The 27,828-nt window shown below is 36.3% G+C and overlaps 1 protein-coding gene across 1 annotated transcript in view; it reads left to right on the plus strand.

Moving 5' to 3' along the window:
• Positions 1–27,828, plus strand: part of ft (cadherin-related tumor suppressor fat) — a 340,695-nt gene that overhangs the window by 250,354 nt on the left and 62,513 nt on the right. Inside the window, exon 2 of the mRNA XM_074182276.1 lies at positions 21,629–21,937. Within this exon, the coding sequence (XP_074038377.1) occupies positions 21,629–21,937 (309 nt within the window). The remainder of the gene's footprint in view (positions 1–21,628; positions 21,938–27,828) is intronic.

Below are 27,828 nucleotides of genomic sequence, written 5' to 3' on the forward strand. Positions count from 1 at the left end.
CGGCCGAAAAACCGATGAGCTTCTTAAGTGAACATTACGGTCCGCAGTCCTTGTGACACATCAATAAAGCCATTATTCTCCTGAACCCCATCTCGTCCGATCCTGCGGCTACAACATCAATCTGTCTCGGGATCACGAATATCGGCATCGCCGAAGTCGATCGGAACATTTATTTCGATCGTATATTTTTTTCGAAAGTATTTATCATATATCGTTCACCTTAGGGGCTCTATTGCCACAGTGGACCTTAAGATGCAGGCCCGTTTGGGCCGCGGCCGCCTCGACTCGACAAGCGTTTGTTTTATTTTAGATATCCGATAGACGTTCTTTTGTTTTTTGTTCTTTTTGGTTGCGCGTCGAGAAGATGCCGTCTTGTATTATTGATACTTTCGAAATCGATGAGGCATGTGTTGGTACAGATAGAAATCTACTAGACTTTGGTGCCTTCATGATGGGTTGGGTGGAAGATTTACATGAAGTACTTGTATCCATATTAAATCTATTTTTAATACGTAAACTATAATGAAATAGAATTTAGAGTGTAGTCAAATACAACATATCAAATTTTCTTCGAATATCACCAGACGTACCTCAGGGGTCCATTTTAAAACCCATCTTATTTAATATATATACAGCCAGAAGAGGAACCATTTCGATGTGGTGTAATTTACATCTCAAGGTAGATGATACCCAATCGTAGATAGTATTTATGAATCCTACATTTGAATTGCTTCAGGGAGAATGGACGAGGATTTTTGCAGTGTATTGGCACTGCAAATATGAGTGGCAATGTAAAAAAATCCAACTCAACTTTTGGGCCAAAAAAAGCTTAATAGGAAATATTCAGACTGATAAAATGGTGAACAAATAGTGCTAATGAATTTAGGCATCATATAAAATGCGTATGTTAACATTGAGTCAATATTTCACAGTCATCACAAATTGCTCAAAAAATATATTATGTAACCCAGCATCGACTTAGGTGATGTTAAAAAGATTATGCAGAATTTCTGCTTACGATTGGTATCAGAAGAATTTTTCATAAATTGGAAGTAATATGTCTCTCAAGCAATATTTACCCCATGTCATGATTTTTCACAATAAATAAAAACAGAACAACCATTTTATAGATACATTTACAATAAAAACATACACCAGCTCACTACTCAATAATCACCTCAATGAAAAGAGTTTATATAGTAAATGTTTTGATCGTATGAAATGGTTTTCAACTCTGAAGAACTCAAATTTTGTTGAAAACTTACTCCTCTCCAGATAAATGCAAAGAAGCGTCAATGACAGCACATTTTCCAAAAAAGATTTTTATTGTGATTTTTGTTTCTTTATTGCAGTATATATATTATCGAACAATTTTGATTACGTGAATTTGTAAAATTACAGTAACGTATAGCTCATGATGCACTGTTTGGAACCTTTGGTGTAGTAATGAATATTAGTGGAGTTTTATCCCAACACCAAATCGTTATTTTTAACACCTCGACACGTGTTTCGATTACCAAGTGATCATCTTCAAAGAGGAAGATTAAAACTTCCTCTTTGTTTTAATCTTCCTCTTTGAAGATGATCACTTGGTGATCGAAACACGTGTCGGGGTGTTAAAATAACGATTTAGTGTTGGGAAAAAACTCCAGTGATATTCAACGTATAGCTCTATGACTGAATTTTTAAAATACCTCGCGTAGTGTTACCCACCCTGAACTTATTTAAAGCAGATGATAATACATTTTGGGAATAAGCTGAGTGGGATAACTTCAGAAATTAAAACACAAATGTGGTTTTCATTAAAAAAACAGGTAGTACATCATTAATTTGAGATTAATCACCCTGTATATTAAATTATTATGTCTCTAAAAATATATCGATTTGTTTGGAACTTTAATAATGTTGTTTACTTAGGTAATAATTGATTTGTACGTTTTCTATATATGGTTTAGATATATTAACATAATTTTCTCTAGTATTTGCTCTAATGAAATATTTGTTTCCCAAAATTTGTTCATTCGCAATATTTTTTTTCACCGAAACTCAATCTGTTTGGTTATTTAGAATCGAAAACATTAAACCTCCAAATCTCCACAGAATGTTTACCAGATGTATCAAATTTCTTCTGCATTCTTAAGCAAAGCAGTCATCTCGCAGGTCTCGCGATTATCGAACCCGCAGAGTAATTTTAAGTAGCGTTTCATGTATCGAGCTTTTATCAAGCGCTTATCAAATATTTATTGGGATCTGCTTATCGGATACATTATTTTAATCTGCAATTTTGAAGTTTTTATGATTGTACAAGAAAGGCTACTTCAGATTTATGATACCAGTTTAAGTTATTAAAATCAATTTCGGTGAATATTCGCGGCTCTATCGGTTTTTAATTCAGAGGTCTTCGTCATTATTCTAAGTAAACGGTCCCCATTTAGATTAACATAAATATTGAATGAATTGTTTATGTTAAGGTGCGTCCACAGACACTTCATGGTGTTAGCGATAAAAATGCAAGCTTCCCCAAAACAAGTCATACACTATCGAACATTTTTTGAAAAAAAAAAACTAGCTGAAAAATGGTATGGCTCTGTGAAGTGAAATACTTTCTTCTTCAGTTTGTCTTCCATCAGTAATTTTTAATCAGAACACAAAATTCGATTAACCAATATGCCTCCTAGTCTAGTATTTACCGAAAACAAAATTAGTATTGAAACCTGTATATACCTAGGTTACGACTGTTACTACCGATTTAGACATAACTTTGATACTCGATATTCGAATATATCTCTTTTGCTAACGTGTGGAAACACTAGAACCTCTAAAATTTGATGTTTTGTGGTTTGACATACTGTTTCAAAATCTGTTTAAAATCTGTTTTTCCATTAACCAGCTGTCACACCCCTACAAAAGACAACCCTCAGAAGTCAAAACTTGTGCGAGCTAAGGATTAACGAGGTCTTACCTTTTAACGTGTGATTCATATCAACGAACACTATTTTCTTCCCTAGCAAACCCCATAGATTTTTTGTGAATCAATAATTCCAGTACAGAAATATCCGTATTTGGTAATAATATTGTCTACAATATTAATTGAATTTTGCAATAAGCATTTTTACTGAGTTTGAAAAATTGCTAGTCTTCCAAATCTATACTTAACAACGAATCCTGAGTTTTACCCAATCGCCGTATAAGGTTTTTTTTTGGGATCGTATAAATATAAAATTATTTCGGTTCTGAATAAATCATCGAGTGAAGAACATTTCAAACTGCTCAATGAGAAAATCTTCTAGACCTTTTCCTAACTTTTTTATGGCTAGAAGTTGTTTTGTTTCAAATCTAATGATCCGTCAACAAATGCTCCTGAAGAAATTGGGGATATTCTATCGGGCATAGATGAATATATTTCATCCTCAATGAAGCGGCCTTTAACGACAAAATGTGGTACAATAAAGATTACGAGCAAGCTACTATATATTCTTTTTATCTTTATCGACGGTTGTGCAAAAATATCAGTGCTGAAAATCAAATTAGAAGTAAACGAAAGTAGACAAACGGCACAACCAGATTGATAACAATAAACTTCTTATTAGTTTTATCATATCTAGGGCATAGTCCGCTAACTGCGTCGATTAATTTCGTGGTGACTCTGTGGTGACAGAAAATTATAATAAAAAATCGACCTACTTTGGGAACATTTAAAAATATTGGTCATTCACCATATATATTTATGCCAACTTTACAGATGCACTGTACACTATTTTTGTAGCATTTCATCATTATGACTTATAACTCTACTTGGAAACCTTTGTTTTGTTGCAATTGTCCAGAAATAGTAATAACCACTCTATTTGCCACTATTAAATTGTATGATGAATCCACGTGTGAGGACGGTTTAAATTTAAGCCTACCCCGGCCGATAAAAAGCAGACAGACGCTTTGGCAATTATTCCATCGGTCATCCATAATGGCCACTTAGCAATGGCATTCTATATTGTTTATCTCTGAATTCGACAAAACGTCGGAAATATTCGGTTTTTCATTTCACAGGCCGCTAATTAACTATACGAAGAGATACTGCAGGAGTTTTAATGTTCCTCGATCCTGCTCGTAAAAACTGTGGAATACCTAATTGATTAAATTTATTTTGCGGGGGAGACATGGCATTTCATTGCAGAAGCTACATTATTCACGTTAGTATTGTGTTAAAAAATCAGTTTTATTGATGATCCTTTCATAAATTTAGAACATTTAACGAGTTAGCAACTACTTTCATCAATCTTTCTAGCTTTCTTTCATGGGAACCAAAAAATCCCATTCATAAACTTCACAAACAGGTTTGGTATGTTGACCAGTCGTTCTGTAGTCCGAAAGGCATTCTTAAGAATATATGTATTTATGAAAATTCGAAACATTCGCATTTTCCTATTTTCCTACACATTAACATCTAGCATATGCATGCTTGGAAATAACTACTTTCCTGTCTAATACCATATCCGAAATTGGCATCGGTTTTCTCCAAAAAGATAAATGTCTCCGAACCGTATATAATAATGTTAGGAGAGGCAATTCAGCTTCCTGCTTCGATACGTTTGTTGAGGGTTAAAATGGATACTTTCACGGGATGTGCTCAAGTGATCTGGAAAATTTGATTCCACCAAGAGCGGTAAATCTCCATTGCTGATGGAATATCAAGAGTAATATCTAACTGTGATATTCTATCTATTTATCTATCAACTTCTCCAGTATTCTGCCACTTTCCAGACGTATATCTGATAGGTACACACTCATACTTCAAAATGCATATGCAAAATATACCAATTAAAAATGATCTCTTGCATGTGGACGCGCATAAGAAATAACTTTCGATGCCAGTGCAAGGAAATAAAACGCAGCTGCTTTTTTATTTTCGGAAAACTTGAAAACTCTTTGGGAGCCTGCGGCCGAGACTGCCTACATGACGGACGTACCATGGCTAATTTGACCGTTCGACCAGCAAACCATCGACGCACCCAGCAAGAAATATAGTCTCGTGGCAAATGACCATGTAGATACTCAACTTTCATTTTGTCGAGGTCGAATATTTCAACAAGTATTCTTAGGTTTAGCAAGAAATTGAAGAAAAAACCATAATTTTTGGTGTGAAATGAAGTTAGTTTTTGTATAATGATAATACTAAATGTGTACCGGTACCCTGAAATATAAAATTTACTCAAAGTATAACAAGTTCAATCGGTAAGAACATTTCAGACATCCAATTTCAATGATATATCTCCAATTATCGAACATGAAAACGTTCATTTTGCGAAAATTGTCAAAGTAATCAACTTCTGCAAATCATGTGTTGAAAATATTGATGGTGATAGCACTTCGTGTGTGCGCAGGTAAAAAAAAATAGTGGACAGGCAAATAACTCATTTCTGTATGAAATAAACCATTCTCAGCGATGGTTTAGAAGCAAAGCTCTATATTATAGAGCAATATTCCGAACATGGCCTAATTTGAGTTTCACGAAGCACTTGCAGCTGCTAAAGTGCCACTTTTACCTTCTCAAGGAAAACTTATGATGGGATTTTCTCAGCATTGAGTTTCACATAACTTCCACTCCAAGCCGAAATTTCCTCCAGATCTTCATTAACATATGAACATTCGTATTGCATAGCCGAAGAAAGTATGCATTGACAGCTGATAAAGAAAGAGACAAGTGTGTTGTTTTTGTTAATAATATAATAATAATAATAATAATGTTTATTTATCAAAAAATTACAAAATTGAATACATATTAAAATAGTATATTGGGTAGTTTGCGTTAATTTGTCCGAATGTTTTTCATATGACATATGTCCAGCGTCCCGAAAAATTGCCCGTTATATTCAATTAAAGGTTCTTTACCTTGGGAACCGTTGAGTTCTGGGTCTTGTGCCCATTGAGATTTTTATTTAGGATGCCGAAACATGTAATATATTGAAACCATTTAGTAAAAGTAAAACTTTCAAGACACTGAATAGTATTGTTGTTTATGTAAACTGAAAACTGTTTGTTGATGTATCTATAAAATAATTCTATAATTTCAATAGTATCAATAACAATGTTCATTTATGATACACAGCGAAGAGTAGATAATATACATACATACACATCCAAATGGATTGAGTCAGATAAGCTGTATGAGTTGTTTGTATGTGACTATGGTGGAAACTATATTTTAAATATCAACTCTGCAGAAAATGTTTCAAAAATATTATCGACATGTTTGTTAATAACATTAAGTTTTGTGAATTATCAAAAATATGTGATTTCGTTTTAGGTTATGTTGTTCTCATTGGGGCAAATTTGATGATTTTTTATTATTATTCATTGTTATCATTCTCATATTATGTTGGTTGCTTTTTGAACTTTGCCATCGATGAAGAAAATGGAGAAAATAATATTCAAATCATATTTCTTCTGTTGACAACATCGTGCATGAAACTTCTACAAATACTGAAAATCCATGCTTCAATCTAATTGAAAAATCACACTACCTATACTCTATTCTGTCAACAAATCGAGTATTGCTAATATTTCAGAAATGCTTCAAATTCAGAAATTCTGGCGAACCTTGAGGACGAAACAACTAAACATTTTTACAAACGATTACAAGCAAAGTTATGTGCGATTTTACAAATGGGCACCGGACTAACGAATAGTTCTGATCTGCACTGAGCCGCACTCACTTATTACCGGCCGTGCAGCTCTAGGGCGCGTTCGGCTATAATCTTTCTATCAAAACGAAAGTATGCACCGTGATCTATCGATTGCGGCGTTACAGCATTGCCATCCTACAATCGCCATTTTTCGGTGCTATTTTGCATAATGCGCTAAATTGTGATCTTTAGGGTATTATAATTTCAAAACCCTGCGCAGCGCGACGATTCGCCTGATTGGCGTGATATATGGATGCATAAGCGTATAAAAAAGCTGAAAGGCATGTGGAAGGGTCTCACGATACCAAAGCCTGTGAGGTATTCTATGCCAACAAGGGAGAGAGGAAAAAGTTATTTAAATTGGGATTGAATTTGTGAAATTGACATAAGAGAATGACAGGAAACGCTCCTGTTCAGTAGATATCTATTTGCTCTGGATTGACTGATATCAATGGACATAACAAATTTAAGTCAATAACCTATGCAATTCAACAGGTGCATTTTCAAGTCCAAATAGTATTCTGAAGAATTCCTTATCATGTTTGAATGGTTTAAAGTTTATTGCGTAGAAGTGTTTCGTTCTGAATTATCTTCAGCATGAGGAAGTAAAGACACGCCCAAAGGAGCCATTGTAAGGCGAAACACGTGTTGCGTTTTTGTAAAATTGTTTGGTGAAAATCACACAATAAAGTTTTTTGAATACGTTCAAAAATATGTCTTATTCATTACGAAAACCATATACCTATGCCTGAAACGTCTTCTGTTATTGTTTAGGTACCTCATAGTACACTATAAAAAGTTCTCCATCAGCATCAAAAAACACAGTCTGCAATTATTTGAAATTCCCATAGAGCAAACTGGAATCCTTTCGGAGAAACGTAATAACAAGCATGTTGAACCTCCAGTTAATACATGTCGAAGTAGGTTTGGAATGATAACGAAAAAATTGTTAATTCTCATGTTTTGTTCATTCCGATGTGCTACTGTTCAATTCCACGAACCGGCAAACTAAACCCCAAACAATTCGCAGACACTATGGAATGATGAAACTCTCTGTGGGATCCGTCTCGACAAAGATCAATTAATGAAATTCCGGTGGAATTCCGGAGGCCAGGCAGCGAAATATAGGCGAAAGATGAGGCGAGTGTACTTGTGGAACCCCCAAAATATTGAAACCAACAGTGAAATTTAATAGGCCAAGATTATTTTTGATATTGTTGAGAAACAATTGAGATTGTTCATTTCCTACAATTTTTATACTGAAAATATTTCTAAGCTTAATTTTGAAACACGTGTAAGTGAAAGAGCTTGGAGATCTTGAGGAAGGTGATTCTTCATGTGTAAATATTAGTTTCAATTTTTTATTTTTCATTGTCACCTACTTTCATAAGGAGGCATTGAAAGCTGCTAAATCTTTTCTCGAAGGTGTGTATGTCGATTTGCAACTGAACAAATATTCCCAGGGGATTATTGAAGAAAATTGCAAAATTATAAAATCTATTATTTCCTGCATTACGTTTTGCGGGTCGCACGATTTAGCACTGAGAGGTAAACATTTCGGTGAAGGTATTCATGAGGATTTATACAGGCTGCGAATTGACGCGGGAGATTTGATTTTAGGGAAACACATTAAGCAAGGAAAAAAGAATGCAAGCTACCGTTCAGTGGATATTCAAAATGAAATTATTGGTATTTGTGGAAGCGTTATTAAGGCTGATATTATAAAAAAAGTGAAAGAAGCAGCAGCATATAGTGTGCTAGCAGACGAAACAGCTGATATTTCTGGTACTGGCAACTATCGATTGGGATGCGATATTTTGATGAAGAAACACAGTAAGTCCAAGAAATGTTTGTCGGATTCATTGAGCTAAAAGATTTGGATGCGAAATCGATTGCACATAACATGGACGAGTTTTTGACAAAAGAAGATCTGAATATAAAAAAATGCATTGATTTTGGTGTTGATGGTTGTTCAACGATGTCAGGAAAAGACGGAGAAGTTCAAGCGATCTTACGCAAAAAGTACACCAAAGTCCTCTTCTTTCGTTGCTCGTCTCACAAACTGAATCTAGGTATCAATGATCTAAATTTACTTCCTGAAATTAGAAATGCCATGGGAACCACCAAAGATACTATAAACTTTTTTCGGGAATCAGTTTTGAGGAGGAAGTTGATACCTAATATTATCTCAGGAAGAAAATAGTGTAACTTGGAAAAGTGCCTTCCAACTGCAAGAGGCTACTTTCAGAATTTCTTTCATTCTCGAGATTTTGTTGGTAGCCAAATACTCGGCTTTGATGGAACGAGGTCAAAGCCACGGAATACGTTAAAAGGATTTTACTTTTAATTACAAACCACCGTGAGAATCCGGCAGCAATTGTGGCACGATAAGCTTAATCTAACAAATCTTGCAGTTGTTGATGTCCTAAAAGAAACAAATTCCTTCTCTCCCGAAACGGAAAAAGCATTGAAAATTTTGATCGCTTCACCATTCACGACCTGTACAGTAGGGCGATTTTTAAAAGCATCAGAAGGCTAAAAACATGGCTAACAAGCACCATGGCAGAAGGACGCCTTAATGGTCTGGCCATGATGAGTGTACACAAAGCTATAATAAATAAAAACCTAAATAATTTCAATGATGAAGTGGTTAAAAGTTTTGCAAAAAATCCCCGCAGGTTATGTTTTAATTAAATATTATTCTTGTTGAAATAAATAGATATTACTGTGTTTAAAAGTTTCATTTAGTTATTGTGCTATCGAGGGCTTGTGAAGTTTTATACATTGATATCAGAACCGTTCTTATTACAATCGTTATCGATGCAAAGACTTCCAAAACGTAACGCTTAATGCTTTCGACTGTACCAGGCGTTCATATTTTTTATCCTTCATAATGTTGCCCCATTGCCACCCCCCTTAGTCATAAGCTGTTGACGCCCTTGGGGAGGCGGAAATATCAGACAGAAACAAATAATTATATAAATATCGAGCTAGTCTTGAGAAAACTAAGCATTTCCCGCAGAATCGCTAAGTTCATATTCAAGTCATGAACGTTCTTCTCATACCTCAATGATTCGATGATATTAATTTAAAGAACGAAGCAGTCGACATATTCTAAATAGAATATTTTAATTGCAAGTTCGCAAGAGAGCTATGAAACTACGTCCGCTACGTGGAGAGAGCCGTCTAATCGACAACAAATTAATCGCGTCAATTAATTTGATGAGACGGATTGCGATCGAATGCGTCAAAAACGTCATGTATTTATCGCATATTGAATCAGCAAGATTGTTGAAGTGTTCACTGTAGCTAGTGAACTTGGACGTATTTTGAAACATGTATTTTCAATGACGATTGCTGGTATGAAAGTGTAAGTAGATGGTATAGTTTAAACCACATAAATGAAATAGTTACAAGCTATGAAAATGGCAAGCCATGTTGTTGATACAAAGAAAAACATCATTTAAATTTTTCTTTGAAAACATAACCGTACCACAAATCTTAGAAATTTGTTCACATAATTATTCAACGATGCCAGGTTTGTTTTATGACTTATTCAAATCAATTTCTTCAACGTTATGATTATGAAAACATCATTTTGGTATCGAGGGAGCTGAAAGATAATTATAACAACGCTAAACCAGATAATTTTCAATTTATTTCTCCTGTCACATATTTTCTTAATATTACTGGAGTTTTTTCCCAGCACCAAATCGTTATTTTTAACACCTCGACACGTGTTTCGATCACCAAGTGATCATCTCCAAAGAGGAAGATTAAAACTCAATTTTAATCTTCCAAAGAGGAAGATTAAAACTCAATTTCTATGATAAATCTGATATTTTTGTGAAACTACCAAATTTTCTTTCTCGAAAGATGATGATGTCTAGTACTACATAAAATATTTCATATATTCCACTTTCCACACTGTTTTCAAGGGTTATTTCAGTACTTGGGATATCATGCAGGACAGACTGGGGCAAGATAAGATAGCTAGGACTCAAATCATTATAAAAAACAATTAAACTCTTTCATGAAACACATTTAGAGCGGGCAACGTTGACAAATATGTGTCTCTTCGTCTTTCTCATCTACTCCGGCAGATGAATTGTGTGCCCAACCATGGCACTCGCTGCACATGACCCAACCTCACAGTCGATGCAAGCGCAGTCATCAACCACTTCTTGGGACGAACCATCTTTCGATTCCATTTCTTTTTTACGCCTTTTAGTCTCAGGGTTCTTCTTGTCAGTTGTCTCCTCCTGCCATACCAGTTTCTGTATTAAATGGGTTATCTATGTGATTTTGCTGAGCCGACTGATGAGCAATTACACTAAGTTCTTTTCCTGTTGAACCAAAAAGCCGTGCTTCCATAGATTTCACATATTGCGCCAACTCATCTACTTGTTCTGCCGTGAAAACAGTTTTGAATCGTCCCAAATGCTTTTTCTCGCAGTCATTATTGGAATCAGTGTCGGCATCAACAGTATCGCAAGCTTCTCTCTTTGGAACGTCGTATGTAGCTGAGGATCGAGAAAACCGCATCTTGTTATAATAAGGAGCAGCATGTAATGCTCTCCCCATGTCTTCTTCGTCCCATTTGCCGCGATCTGTTTTTTGTTTAGAGTTTTACCATTTTACCTGTAGAAAAAATAACATCTTCATACTTTTGTAAGTATTGAAATTCTTTCACATGCGATTCTAATTAAATGAGTAATTGTAATAACTCTGCAACACTAATGGGAGTATGTTAGCTCAAATAGCAGTAACAAAAATACAGAATTAATAAAAAAAATGCAAAAAAATAAAGTTTTATTTGAATCTCATTGAAGTAGAAGTCACAACAAAATATATTATCAGTACACAGAAAATATTTCCAAAATAAGGAGAGCCAGTGTGTGATAATCGGATTTCGTAAGAGATACGAAGTCGGTTGAATTAAGAAACGGTTCTCTATTTTGAAACTTATTTGAATGAAATTTTGAAAATTCTCATGAAGTATGTAACAGCTACCAAACTGAGTCATGGTCGGTGGGAAAAATCGTATCTGCGTAAAGTTTGGGTCGTTGTATGACAAAGAAAGTATTAGGAAAAAAGGAATAGAAATTTTTGTTCGCAATTTGAATGTTTACGGCTCGAATAATCTAAGAGACTGATAACATATTTCTACACATCTACTGAACATCTTGAGGGAGGGACTCCATACTGGCCAAGACTCCGGCAGCTGTACATCAGTGAAGGTGTCGCCAAAAAGGTTGACTCATAAATGTTGATTCTATAGTTCATAAAATATACAAATTGATTGGGATCTAAGTAGCAATAAGAAACTGTTCTTGAATAAGGTCAGAAAAATATAAAAGGAAATTAGCGAATTTCGGTTCTTTCCGAATATCTTTGGGACTAGTCCGAATTTTCTCAATTTCAAAACGTCATTTGAACTCAAAATTTTGTAAGCTTTTCCTAATTCAACCGACCTTGTATACCATACGATTTTTCTATGATGTCCCTTCTTATCTTGGACAAATAACTGCTCCTATAAAATCATCTCCAAAACGCGGGTTTGGTTTGAATTCTAGACGGAACTGTCGACCACGCTCCATACGAAGAAATCACGCACCAGACCGCAAATTAACCATATCAATTAGTTTGATGCGATAGATCGCGATCGAATTAAAATGAGTACGACAAAAACACCGCGTATTTATCAAAGATGCAATCGGGCAGATAAGTAAACACGATGTACAGGGTAATTTGTGTGTACAGCTGGGATCATCTCGTGAGAACACGTGTTTAACGCCTAAGTGGCTGGTTCAAAGCTAGCTCGATTCTCATGTTAAGTCTCAGCTAGCCGTTATTTTTGTAAAGAGAAATTACTTCATAATCAGTGGACTGGATTTGATGCGTCTGCATCTCATCGACAATATTTATTCAAAAGATGTTCACTTCGTACCAATTAAAGTCGTTTGAAAAGGGAGGTGTGCATCAACGTGTTTCCTCTTGTCATAAAAGAACACATCTTACTTCATTGATGAAAGGTTTATACGGATTCAAACTTCAAACATTTTACTTCTCAGATTTTTTTTTAATCAATCAATTCCAGTTTCCTGTAGTACGTATGAACAAATAAATAAATTGTGTTTCTCAAACTCAAACATAACAAACAACTTCCAAATTCGAATCGCAGCCAATATCAGAGCTTGATGTCTTCGGAGAAAGAGTTAGTCACTCCAGGGACAGTTCCCATTGTCGAAATTATTTCTTCATATGGTTGTTCGAGAGTATACAGAAATGTTCGATTCAGACAAAGGTCTCTTCTTACTAGAACTTCATTTTGACCCTACACCCACATCAAGGTGATTTCATTTCCCTCGACCATATTTGTTGTCATTGTTCGCAATCTGCAACCATACAAGAGACAGTTCACAGCCACTTGATTACCCAAGGTTATCCCAGAGAAAAATGAATGATGAGTTTATATAGAAAGACTAACAAGAGATTGAAAACAAAACTCCCTCATAGCAAACCGAACATTATTTCTACTATTTTCTTGCTTTATCTTCAAAATTGTGAATTTTCTGAAAACCATCCTTAAAAAATGTTAATAATTTTTTTGTATCAAATTCTGGGAAGTAATATATTAGATCAATAGAGATGCAATACTTGTGTTTGACTAAACCTGAGTTGTTCAGTTGCTTCCAACTCATGGCTACCAGATAATCCAAAAGATCCTCAATGGATGTAGGAAATAGCTGTTGGAGCCTCCCCTCATGCTCTTCTGGGGTTGACTGCGCTAAGATATTATCTTCTCCACACGGTTACTGTGTGCAAAAGCTAGAATCTCGTCCATCCACCCTCCCCCCCTCAATCCTGAGTGGACCTTAACCTGCTGATGGGCACTTCAACAAGGATTGCATTGGGGGTAACCTTACCGGAAACGAGTGTTTTTCGATCGCGATTTATGCTTGTGTGTGTGTGTATCTGTAATAAAGTGTGTGTTAGTAATCTGTATATAAGTTTTTATACTTACCGGAGACGCCTAACAGCGACTCTCAGAGGAGGTCGCTGGTTCTGCTTCGTGGGCCTCATGTGTTTATCCCTTTCCTGAAATCTGGGGTCGTCCCTGTTGAGCGCTTCATATAGGTCACGCAGCGTTGAACTGGCGAATGATCGCATCCTTTCCAATACGTTTTCGGCGTGCTCTCTCATGTATGTGTCTACGTAGTGGATGTTGAGGTCCAGGTCCCGGTAGAGGAATCTGTTAGAAATGCAGATCGTAAGCAAGCGATATACTGCGTCTGTATATCGCTGCGCACTGGCCCCAGGCAGTGGAGGTATGCAGAAAGAAGTTGTACGGTCTTGTTGAGAAGCACTTTCACATGGAGACCCATGTTACTCCTGCGGCCTATGATTGGGTAAAGATTTCTCTCGCCAGCCCTAGTCTCTGCCGTATGTGGGACCTGAACGTCAGTCTTCTGTTGAGGGTGACTCCCAGGTATCTTGCTCCGTTGGTCCACGGAATCTCTTGTCCGTTGAAGATGACGTTTCCTTCCGAGTGTACCATCCTACGGGTGAACAGTATCGCCTGACTTTCGTCGGGGTTTATGATGATTTTTCAAATGTTGGCCCATTCCTCTGTCAGCTTGTTGTTGCAAATATCTGGTGACTTGCGCGTGGCTAGTGGATATCGCCAGCGGTTGGAACCTCAGCTGTCCAACTCCATATAAACAAAAATCCTAATCAGCGGTGAATTGTTTCCCAAATATGCAAACAGATGTCGCTCTGCTGAAAATGTATTTAGCCGATTAGATGTAACTGACCGATATTTGAATAAAATCTATATGAACACTAATTGATACAAGCTTTTTATTCTCTACAGTACCTATTGGCTATTAACTACGATCCAATCAGATAAGTAATTAATCAAACTACCTGTAACACCAGCCGCAATCCAAAATTGACTTTGTAAAAGTTTATATAAGTTCTTACAAATGAAAGTGTAGATACGTTTTACAAAATTAGTAATAACTTGAGTTAGACATAACAAAGACAGAGGTTTGGTAGATGTAGCAATATTGTATAATTTGTCTCATAGTTTATGTTCACTGTACTACATAGGATAAACCTGAAATAAAAACACGCATGAAAGAGCATAGAAACAATGTCCAGAATAAAAAAATCAATTCAACGTATGCTTTTTCCTCATTACAGAGGCACATACGTTCAATCATGAATTGGAAACTCTTAGTATCCATAGAAAGGTTTGAAACTCAACTTTATGGAAACAATGAATAATAATGAGTTCAAAAATTCCCAATTTCGAATGAACAGTTAAATTTTCTCTGTTTGATTAGTATATAATATCATTAATTATATTTACCTGTTTCTACCAGAACTCAATAAATGAAGTATGTCTAGTATTTCAGGTAGTCGAAATAATTCATTATCTAACTTGACCGAGCTCAATTCATAATTTGATTTGATACACCGTCAGTATTTTCATGTTAGATATTGTTGAGGTACATCATACAAATAACCAGCCCTGAAACAGATCTTTATGGCGCTTAATGTCCCACTACCCCAACGTATGAAACTTTTCAATCGTAACTTGTAGGGTTTAGCGTTGCAAAAACTCAATTTCAGCGAAAGAGGTGAGCAAGAATATCTATCGAAGTTTCAAGTTCACTGTCTCTGCGCAACATTGACCCAAAACGGAGAAATAAAGAAGTAACCTCGCTTGTATAATCCTCGGCCGGTTATTTATGAAATGAAGCTTATCGTTGCATAACTCGGCAAGTAGGTAGTAAAATATTTATTGAAGCTGCGTTATGGCGCGAATTGGAATCCGGTAGTGAGAAGCCTTTATTCTCGAGGAAATAACAATCAGCAATATACAAATAGTAATTGGCGATAAATTATTCTGTTACAAGGGCTTCATTCGACGTACGCGCTAGGTGATGGCTATAATAGTGGTTTATGTTGCAGATCTTGGGATTTGCGGAATAGAAAGGTGAGATATTGTTTTCTGAACTGGGACAATATACCTATTCAGGGTCGTACTTGTGGTGCACTGTTTGGAACTTTTGTTTTTAGGTTAGGGTTAGGTCTGAAGTGAGTGGGTCTATTGGACCCTCCACCGTATCCCGCAAGGGTTCACACTCAGCTTCTTAACGAAGCCGATCAGTTTTTATGGTGAGTGATCTCTCATGTCAGATAGTAAGAGTACGGCTCTGCAAAACTCTAAAAACCTGATTCGGTCCCCAGCGGGGCAGGCACAAAGTATGTGCTCTGCTGTTTCATATTCCAAACAGAGGCGACACACATTGTCTTCCGTCAGTTCGAGTATCTGCATATGATGATTCAAATGAAGGCCTGTTAGACATCGTAGTTCATCCCTACTGTAGTCCAACAACTGTTTGGTTAAAAGCTTCGAAGGGTGAATAAACGTTTTGGAGTGAGCCAATCCTGGAAGATTCTGCCAGAAGACCATAAATCTTTTTGCCATCAGGCAAAGTCTAAAGTGATGCCTATCAATCAATCAATTTATTTGCTTATTATTAATATAACAGATTTAGCATCGTCAAGGTAGATGAATATAATACAAAACATACACATTAATACATACACAATACATACATATTAGAAAGGCAAAGTATTAAAACTTGCAGTTGAAATATTCACTTTCGTCATAAGGGCAGAGATCAACCAGCAGCTCTTTTATACTTTTTTGAATTTAATCATATGTAAGTCCCTCATATATGGTGGTAGATGGTAGAAGAGCCTTATCGTCATAGTTAAAAAAGCTTTTATGAGTAATTGCCAGTCGATGTTGTGGCATAAGAAGATTGTGGCCATTTCTGGCCAAATATTCATGGTTGCGAAATGAGGGGTGTTATTTTGCGTCTTGATATAGAAAATACATTGAAATATGTATAGAGCCGTGATGGTTAATATATTGAGTTTTTTAAATAGAGGTATATAGCTGTCAGTTGTTGTTTTTGCTCTTCCCAGGATTCTAATAGGCGTTTTTTGTATAATAAATCTTATTTCCCAATCAGTTGAAAGTCCCCAAAAAACTAATCAGTATGACAGCTTAAACTGAAATAACCCCATGCAAGCTGCTCTCGAAACATAAGAGGGAACAAATTCATTGATTCTACGAAGCAGGTAAAGAGTGCTGGACAGCTTAGTAGAGAGATCTTTTATGTGGTCTTTCCAATTCAGTTTTTGATCCAGCGTTACCCCCAAAAACTTAATGGATTTTCGACTGTCCTTCAGTTCTTTTAGCATGAACGTAATTGTTTCAGTTCTCTTGACATTCAAGCATAACTTATTGGCTACGAAAACATTTTCGATTTTTTTCAACGCGTTGTCAGTCAGTTGCTTTGGCTAAAGAGTCAGCAAATGCGATTACCTTTACTCCTGCCGTGTCCTTTAATCCACCTCAGGATAATGTTATTATCTACCGAGGCTTTGGCTAAATCTTGGTGACATTGTAGTACTAACCCTGAAGTAATATGCTGTCTATTCGAAGCTAATAGGGCTTGTCTGCTATCAGTGCAGATTATTATTTTGCCAGAAATTCCTTTCCTGGTTATTTCTTTTGTGGCTATTGAGATACCAGCCAGTTGTGTTTGAACATCAACTACATGTCACACAACCATTTTTTTTAGATATTGCGCTACATTTGTCTCCTTCTCTTTTCGCCAATACAAATAATGATCGTAAGTATCGTCTGCAAATGAAGATATATTTCAACAGAGAACACCCTGTCCATTGTTACGTTCTGCGGTTTAATCATTGCATTATCAACTTACATATTGAATTCTGTTGCTAAAATAGGATCTGACCAGATCTGAAACTATTCCTCTAGCTCTAGAACCTATATCTCCTATGGTAGTTGAGCAGTATTTTAGTAGTAGTAGTAGTTATTTAGGTATTTGTTCTCCATCCTCACTGATTGTTAGGACACCAAATGTTTTATGTTACTCTTTTGTGGATTCTTCCTTGGACTTTAATATATTTGTATCCCGAATTTGATTGTTCAAGACTTTTATATATTTTTGGTATGTTTTGGTATGTTTTTGGCAAGTATTTGGTATTGGTATGTTTTTGAATTCATTACAATGAGGGAAAAGTTTACATTTTGGAAAAAGCCATTATTAGATATTGACAAACATCATTTTCCCCATTTAAGGTTCCACCTATTTCCATATGATATAAAGCACACCCCATTGAATTCGTGAAACTTAAAAAATATACAGTTTTCGTGCCTCATCAAACACTCTTGACAAAGAGAAAGCAATCAGAAAGACATGATCCACGTAACATTTCTCTTTTATACAAATTGTGATTGAATACTTTTGATCTACTTATTACCTTCAGATTTACGAAAAATAAAAATCCACTTTGATTGACTACTTGACACTAAATGCTCCCTAGTTCATATGAAGCATTTCTCGAATGTCTCAGTTCATACATGAAACATATCTTCAGTAAGTGCCTTAATAACCCATCATGCCCAGAAAGTTGATGAAGAATTCATCAAACGTAAAAGCTTACGAGCTTTTTATTGAATACTTTTTTAATCGAGAACTAGTTTGCTTCAGACATTTGATGAGAACAACCTGACTGATTGAACACAATAGAATGGACAAGTTTTTTCGAGGCACATAGTTTTAATCTGAATTTCTTGTTGGATAACTAGAATGATTTTTTGATACTTTCTTCAGAGAATTAGATACATCAATCGATCCAATATCATGTGTCATTTTTATTTATGTGTACGTGATATCAAAAACTAATGCATTTTACGTGATTACCTCTATTTATAGTACCACAGAGTACAAATTACCTAAATATTGAATGCAATTAATAGCATCACGTGTACATTTGTTGTGCCTAATTTATAAATTGATTTCGTTTTGTTGGATTCTGTCTTTATTTGAATTACATGTAATATCACCAAATTGAACTCACACCCAAGCTTTACTTTGATTTTTCACAAATCTTACTTCTAATTACAGTTGAATGTCATCAAGGTCTTTTGGTCCACTTTTGTTTCTAATTTAAGCCTGATTTTATCGCTTTTTTAAATCTGAATAACTCAAAAATAAATATAGGTTTTGATTCAAATTTACGGATTCAGATGAATTCTTAAACACGACAAAGTTTTGTAATTTGAGATTTTGAAACATCTCTGGATGTTTCTCAAAGAACTACAAATAACACACGTGGGCCCTTTTGATCATTACATAATAATAATAATAATAATAATGATGATGAACTCTGTATAGTTTTCGACTCTGAACGAGGTGACCACAACTCTGTCACCGAGTTGAAACCCGTTCAGCAAAAAGCTCAGATAAAAGCCGCAAAAATCAACTTACTTCTGCGGAGACACAAGGATAAGCCAATGCATGGTGTCTTCTTCAATAACATTGGAGACCTTGGCTTATCAAAGCGCCTGACGTTCGCTTTTCTCAGGTCGAGTGGGCTGATGTCGGAAACTGAGGGGTTCATCATGGCTTGCCAGGATGGTGTCCTCAACGCCTTAGTCTACCGCAGTCGCGTGATGGGGATGGGTATAGAGGTTCCTGACACAAGGTGCAGGGCCTGCCGCGAGGCGCCCGAGACTCTCATGCACTTGCTATCAGCATGTCCAGCATATGCGGTCTCGGCCTATATCCATCGACATAACGCGGCCCTAAGAGTGCTATATTATCATCTACGGCACTCTTACGGTATTGACGAGACACCGGAGTTGCCCTACGCTCCAGGGGATATTGAATCCGTTGTGGGGAACGAGAAGTGCCGAATTTATTTGAACTATTCATTCCCCACCCTCAGGCTCATACAAGCTAATAAGCCTGATGTAGTCCTTCTCGACCACCAGACCAAAACGATATTTGTCATGGAGTTTTCAGCTCCTGGCGAGACGAATATCGTCAGAAAAGAAGAGGAAAAACGGATAAAATATCGAGATTTTCTCTTCGAACTCCGCAGACTCTATACAAATCACTCTGTCAAGATGAATGTTCTGATTTTTGGAGTCCTTGGTGAAATCTACTACTCTCAAATCTTAAAATCATACCGGCTTGCCGCACTAAGGCAGAAATCTTAGCCGCACAGATGCAGAAGGCTGTCATTCTTGGCTCACTGCGCTTACTCAGGGCACATGATTCTCGGACCCAATGTGTGTGTCAACCAATGACCACTCCCCACACCGTGGGGAGTGGTCATTGGTTGATAATGCTGGCGCGCCCTCCCGAATGTATTGGGGCTTCGGGGGATAGGGCCTAACCAGCGCACACTAAAGTGAAAAATAATAATAATAATAATACGTCTTTATTCACCATAAAATACAAATAGGATAGACAAAAATGAAATAAAACGGTATACAGGAACAATAACAACAACAACAACAACAATAAACTTTCAATATATGGTGAATAGGCGGAGTATCAGCCGAGGCTGTTTTTCAACTCAACCTGGAAAAAACTATAATTAAATAATATGAACACAAGTCGAGTTAACAATGTCAAAAAAAATTAGTTATTGCTTTACTTTAGAATATTCATTTTAGAAATGCCAAGGTCGGGAACGGACAAGAGGCTAATGGGTTAAATAAGTCTTCAGTCTTTTTTTGAAGTTTACGATGGTGTATGATCGAAATTCGCAGGGTAGTTGATTATAATATTTGGGTGCATTATACGAGAAGCAGCGGGTGAAGATGAAAGATTTGTGTTTGGGGATGACTAGAACTGAACTGTTCCTTGTAGTAAAGCTGTTAATCGTAGAGAATGTTTTAAGCTTCTTCAGTAAGTAATCAGGTTGTCGAGTTGTCAAAACTCTATGTGTGTTGCTAAGAAGGTGTAGAGTTCTAAGTTTCTCAACATTTAACCATCCTGATTCTTGCATTGCTGGGGATATATGGTTATATTTCCGAATATCAAACAAGAAACGTAGACAGCTATTCTGAATACGCTGTAGTCGGAGGGCATCCGATTTTTTTAAAGCAGGTCCATAAACACTGTCGCAATAGGAAATTTTTGACATAATCAGTGACTCGCATATTCTAAGTTTTAAGTTTGTGTTGAGCAAATCATGATTAGGAAAAAGCTGTCTGAGAATGTTATAAGAAGATTGGTTCAGATAGCTGACTTGTTTAGTAAAGCGATTATCCAGATCAAACCACAATCTCAAATTTTTTATCTCGTCCACGGAGGGAAGTATATCGTTTTCGATGCGAACTTGAAAAGTAGAGTTGGTGAGCTCTCTGTTCTTCTTAGCTCCGAACATCATTATTGCGGATTTGTCAGAATTGAACTTGAGCTTATGGGCAGTAGAAATGTCAAAGATGGCTGGAGGACAGATAAAAGTCACAAATATACAAGCTAAAAAGCAAGGGCCCAAGGATAGATCCTTGTGGCACTTCCTTTAATGCCGGTAGAGCATCTCAAATAACTTCATTCACAACTACTCTTTGAGTACGATTATTCAGATATTTTTCTAAGAGAGACACTGCTTTCCGAGAAAAACCGAAGTAGACAAGTATATCATAGAGTATTTTGTAAAAGAGATTGGTTGGGTGATAGAATTTGGTTGAGTGGTATAACAGCGTTAGCTAAACTCCGCCGGGATAAAAATAAAGACCATTCATTATTATTATTATATTCTGCTGTGCGAAAGCAATTTTCCAGGTTTCTTGACCGTGGTCTGCAGGTTTTTGCCACAACTGCAGGTTTCGACTACTGCAGGTTTCGACTACAGCTGATTTGTCAGTTTGTCCAAGGGGACAATTTCTCTTGTGTTCAGAAAGACGGCTGCCCATACTTCTTTTCGTGGTTCCAATGTAGACCTACCGGCTTAAATATTGGTTTCACGTTTCATTGTGAATTAAATATTCTGCTATTCAGAAGAAAGTATAGAAACTCTTTTTTTTTCAGGTCCAGATCACAGTTCTCGATAAAAACGACAGTCCACCTGCTTTCAAAAATGCCCCACTCCACTATTCTGTCTCAGAAGACCTGGGTCCCGGACAGTCTATCGCTACCATCAGAGCTGAAGACCCGGATACCATCGGAACCTTGGAGTACACATTCATCAAGGGAGATGATGGTCGATTTTCGCTTGACAAAACTAGCGGAGTTCTACGATTGGTGGACTCATTGGATAGGGAGACGAAGGATACCTACAAGCTGCTTGTTAGATGCAGCGATGGGAATCAGTATACGGATACCGTCGTCACCATTGAGGTAATGATTGTTTATAATTTTTTTAAAGAACGGTGTGTTCAATCTTCATCTCATTCTCGTTTTTAAAAAACTCACCTCTTCTGAAAAATATTTCTTTGCCAAACTCAATATATCTTTTTATCGGTATATATGTTGAAATCGAAATGAAACTCACTGTAAGTCGTTCTCGCTTCGAGTGCTGAGTCATGTTTCTCCTTCTAGTAATGGGTATATATAAAGATAGTCTCAGAATCGAATGTGCAAAGTGGTCCAATAAAAACAATTAGAGAGTGCCCTAAGTGATACAATCATAAGTTCAATCTACGAGGTATGAGGTTGAATCTCTCGAACCCTGCAATTATCTAAAACCGCGCAGAAGAAACAAATGTCGGATGTCATATATCCAGCAGATTGACTCGCGGAATTCTAAAATCGATCAACAGATGTCGGAAAATAGCTCGGAATTTTTCCTTCGTCCAGAGAGACATTAATAATCGCAGAGACCGGAGAATAATCGAGTAGTACCATCGGCAGTACCATCAACAATTACAGGTCGTTGCGCCGAGGCTGTTAGTCTGAAATCTGCCAGATCTGCATCTGTAGTGGCAACTATGATAAAGTGCTAGCTTCGGCTAGTTTCTCTGTGTGTCGGTAACTGCATAATGGTGATAGTGCGGGTGATTGATGTGCGTTTGTTTCCTAAGGTCATTTATAACTCGGTGTGATGGGGCTGGTGCGTTTTTGAGTCCAAAAGGTATTGGAAAAATTTCTATCAATTTGACTAGCTCGTCTGAAATATTGGATAGGTGGAATTTTTTATACATCGAGGTATTCTGAACAACTTTTCTTCAGTATCATAACTATGTCTGACAATAAAATACCATAGCATTTAAATCATAAATAGATAAAAAGTTTCACATCTGAAACATTGAGAATAATTATACGTGATGTTTTTTTATGGTCAAATTACCCCTTATTTTGAAATCCAATGAGTTGTGTGACAATTCTTCTCTGAATTTTGAAGTGATTTCAGCAGTTTTTGACATATAATTATTTTTCACAATAACCTACTTCATAGTGAGCCATCCTTCTGGTACTGAAGTAACTCAGATATTTTAGTTTGCTGATATAATAACAACAAATCTATTTATGAAATTATTAAATATCTCCGGAGTTTTTTGGTACTTGGATGCCTTCAGGTATGCCCATCTTTTTCAAGTCTCCGGAAATAACGCCATCTCATGAGCTCATTGCATTTTTCCTTGCATTCTTCTATGACAGCAATCCAACGATTCTATTCTTCATCTAATTTGAACTTCGTACTAGTTGCCTTTTTCTGGATATTTGTCAAAGTCTTCTGGATATACTCTGTGAGGCTATTATCCAGGATTTTTGGCCGTGGTCTGCAGGTCTGTGAGGCCCAAGTGCTTCCAAAGCCGCTTGGCTGCCCAATCACGTTTTTATCGATTGATTCGAAACACAGTACACATACAATGTAAGTTCGTACATCTTCTTTGTTACCTGGCTAATATTATGACGGACATTAGTATTTTTCTGGACACCAGCGGTTAATCGTCTTGCTATAACAGGACTTATACATTTCTTCCCAATTCCAATTTTGACCTTCATACATAAGATATCATCCAATTCTGCCGTCAACCACCTGAGCTATGACCGCATCTCGCTGCAGTAATAGTCGGTAACACGCCTTCTTCGAGACGGCAGGTTCGCTGGTGTCCGAAACAAGTTCCGCATTTCTTCAAAATATCTTATCCATCTTTCTTTGTTGTTTTTACCATTTTAATTAATTACCTACCTGACTTCGATCCCGGTGAGATTAAAGATTCTCGAACGGCTGCCGATGTGAGCGATTTGCGGTCGCCGATAACGGTGGAAATAATAATAATAACGGGGGTGTTGTGTGGGTTTAGTTATTGTTCTGAGGCGACGCTTAACACTGAAAGGGGTTTTCTGTCTCTGATTTGAAAATACTTGCTTTTTTTCTTAATTCAACAAGAAGTTTAGTTTTCAAAATGTATCCTTGCAGAAGTGATTTTTTATCATAAAATGAACTAATTTTTCTCTTGAAGATGATCACCTGGTGATTGAAACACGTATCGAGGTGTTAAAAATAACGGTTTGATGTTGGGACTAAACTCCAGTAGTATTCATTACTACACCAAAGGTTCAAAACAGTGCATCACAAATTGAAGGGGTTATATTTTAGGAGTGATTAATTTTTGGGAAAGAAAGTTTTTGGCTTTCTACTACTCCATCTTGATACAAAAAAAAAAGGAAGAGGGAATCTTCCAAAGAAAGGAAGGAAGTAATCAATTTGATAATAAGTAACTCTATACATGGATGTGTAGATCATGCAAAGAAGTAACTTTCTTCCTTTCTTTGGAAGACTCCCTCTTCCTTTTTTTTGTATCAAGATGGAGTAGTAGAAAGCCAAAAACTTTACCAAAAATGAATCAGTCCTAAAATTATAAACCCTTCAATTCAAATATTTATTTCTATTCGTAGACTCCTTCATACGATTTTTTCTCTAACACTATTTTCAAGTTCAAAGTTCGACATATTTGAGCCCTTCCGACGAGACTGATATGATTCAAAAAATGGGGAGGGGTTTTTGTATTCATATAGATTCTCAGCCACATTGTAGTATGTTTCAAGCACTTTCTCAGATTGATTGCGCCTCCACCTGTGACAAATCTTCTGCAGTAGATAAACTAAAGCCTCCTTATAAATTCGTGTCTCTTTATAATGAATATTCTCATATCCCTTCCTCAATTAATTATAAACATGCTCCACAGTAACCTCTTCCCATTCATTACACCGCTTGTACTTTCAGGCAGTTTATTACTAGCTTCTCGTATCATTAGATACTTCTGAAAAACGTTAGATACCGTTACGGTTTCGTTTTCAATTTACGAGGTATCAAGTAACTCTATGACATCAGGTGTGCCATGCCCAGTAGTGTAGAATCTTATGAATTATGCTAAGGAATTTTTAACGTGATGGCAGCTCCTCTCCATTGGAATTTTTCCATGGCTTTCGATTGTATGAATATGCTACTTGAAGAATTGAGGCATAAGAACTGAGACAATATTCAAGGTTTCAGCATTCATTGTACAGGATGTATTTGCACAATGGGGAATGTTCCTCAATTTGGGTTATTACAGCAAATGCAAGTTTGAACAAAATAAAGTTGAGTTCAATTCATGAGTTTTTCAAATTCACTCCGAAAAGTATTGAAATTGATGTTTCAAATGTTGGGTTTTAATTTTTGAAGGGACTTGTTTCTAATTCACATTATGGCAACAGCGCCTAGAATGCTAGGCGCATATAATATATCAAGTTGAAATAATATATACGTACCTAGATATTCTACTTTAAAAAAGGAAAATTATCTGCATGAATCAACAATTAAGGCAAATAGTTCAATACCACCACTACAAGCCACACAAACAACAGTTGTTTTGTTATTTATTTATATAGAGGAAGATAGGTTAGGTGCACAAAATGTCATATGTCACAGAATGTCTCGAAATATGCCATCTTTGTTTGTCTCATATAGGTAACAGATTCATTGTCCATTATTAGCTATAACCGATGTTGCCAAATGGTGAAATAGAAACGAATGCCTTCAAATATTGAATGCATTCATTATTTAATTCCTCTTTTTTTTAAGTATTTGAATAATTTTTTAAGAAAAAGGTTGAAATGCGTTGTGTTAGTGCTCTTTTATGAAAACTACTAGATTTTCGTTAGATGGAACATTCCTCATTTTCCATCATGATCTCGATCGATGTGTTTTTGTTTTTAGTTGAAAATTTACTGGAAAACTCAATTTCATTTCCAAAACAATACCAAACAACGTTGTTTCGACCCGCTATAAGTCTCGTCAGGGGTGCAGGGCTAAACCACAAATGCATTACCGGACTCAAGAGCCTAAATTAAATCTCCCTTCAAGTCATCAATAGAATCGTCAGAGAAATATGGAAATATTCATCTCTCCCAACTACCTACACTGTAGGTTCTGGATAAACAATGCAAGAAAGACTAACCTCTGCAAGGTATCTTTCATAAATGTTTGTCGGATATAATTTAATATCCAACATGGTATTAGCCAGGAAAATAGTTGTTTTCCAGCCGGTATTTACCAGAACCTACTTTGTAGGTTGAGAGAGAGAGAGAGAGATGACGTTTTCGAGATTTCAGTTCACTTTTTGATACGGAAGGTTAAAAACATAGTGAACTTTGAGAAACCTTGACCCCCCCACAAAAAATTAAGTCTATGCAGTTGAAACTTCAGAAAGAGTACTACGACTACGCTACTGAAGATGACTGCCGCAGTTGCAGTTGAAACGTTTGGAGATTATAACCAAAGAAGACCACGGCAAAACCTGGAAACCAACCAAAACATAGAGCTTACGGTTTGATATTTTTTATTTTAGAAAGCCTTTGGCAGGATTATCAGATTCTAGCGAACTATCCTGTGGATTCAAACACTACTCCACCTCACGCCATTAAAAAGCGGGATATTTTCGCATACCGAAACGACAAGTACATATATGTATATCATTAATAATGACAACTAATCACTCGAGTCTCGGTGCATGTCAGAAGACTTTTTCGTCCGTCGATAATGACGATCAACGTAAAAATGCGAAACATATCGACAACGTTCACGAGATATCAATCTCCCGTCAGTGGTGGAGAGCCGGGTGTAAGGCGTCATCAGGATTTATAGTTACCAGCTTCATCTTGTTGAATGTTTATGTACTTTCCATCTGTATGTTCAGTATTCATCATCATCCATGAGAAATCTCAAAAGTGTCTATTACAAAATATGTTATAGGAGCTATTATTATTATTACTGGTTATATTATCACAACTGCAATATTGCGTCAGCTGCTGCTGACGCAATTTCCGGTACATTTCGTCGATTTTCTCATAATAGTATTATGCTGTGATACTAACACTACTATTGCCAAATGCCTGTTCGATTTTTCGGGTTGTTTCGGCAACGCACTGGTTCAATTTGATTTCTTAGAACTTCAAGATGGCTTGATTTTCAAAGTTGTATAGAGTTACAATATTTTGTATCTCTTCGGTTATTTGAAAAACTGAGCTGAGGCAAAACTGTAACAGCAAAACTGAGCTGAGGCAAAACTAGAACAGCCATTCGCATTAGGATTGGGCTATTTGTCTGTATATTCGAGATAATTATATTGTACTTTATTTGTCAATATTAGTGTCATAGTGTTTCAAGAAGTCATTGGCTACAACTAATTTTAAATCTGAATAAATATTGTTTAAAATATAGATATTGGATTTCACAGTCATTAATATAAAATTTTCACGAGACTGATATTTGAATTCCAAATTACAAAATTTATAAAATTCTTTTCCATCGGTTCAACAATATTATACACACTTTTTTAACATTGAGGAAATCTAAATTCATAAAAGGAAGAGCATTGTAAATGAGTTTTCAGTTCTGCTTCAAACATAGTTATCGGAGCATCTTTGATAAAGTCTGGTAGAGAGTTGAATAATCTGATACCAATAAGTTTTTTATTGATAGAGATTAATCTATTATTGGGATCTCATTCTAGTCGGATATTTTGGTATCTCCATTAAGTGTTTACAAATATCTGTGCGTTTTTATGTAGATTAATTCGTTCTGAATAATAGCTGACGGAAGTGTCAAGTTTTTTAATTTAATAAACCATGGTTTACAGCTTTCAGTCTCGGTTATACCGGCTAGAGCTCTGTCTCCTTTCTGGATAATACATTATGACTTAGTGTAGCAAGCACGGACCCAGGTAATTAGACCGTAAGTCATAATACACTTAAACACTCCATGGTAAGCAGAGATGGCTGCCTCCAAGTTCACTAGCGAT

Source organism: Leptinotarsa decemlineata, unplaced genomic scaffold (genome assembly GCF_025532065.1).
Source record: "Leptinotarsa decemlineata unplaced genomic scaffold, Ldec_3_MD MMD2_tig00026328_RagTag_RagTag, whole genome shotgun sequence".
In the NCBI taxonomy this organism is placed as follows: Eukaryota; Metazoa; Arthropoda; class Insecta; order Coleoptera; family Chrysomelidae; genus Leptinotarsa; species Leptinotarsa decemlineata.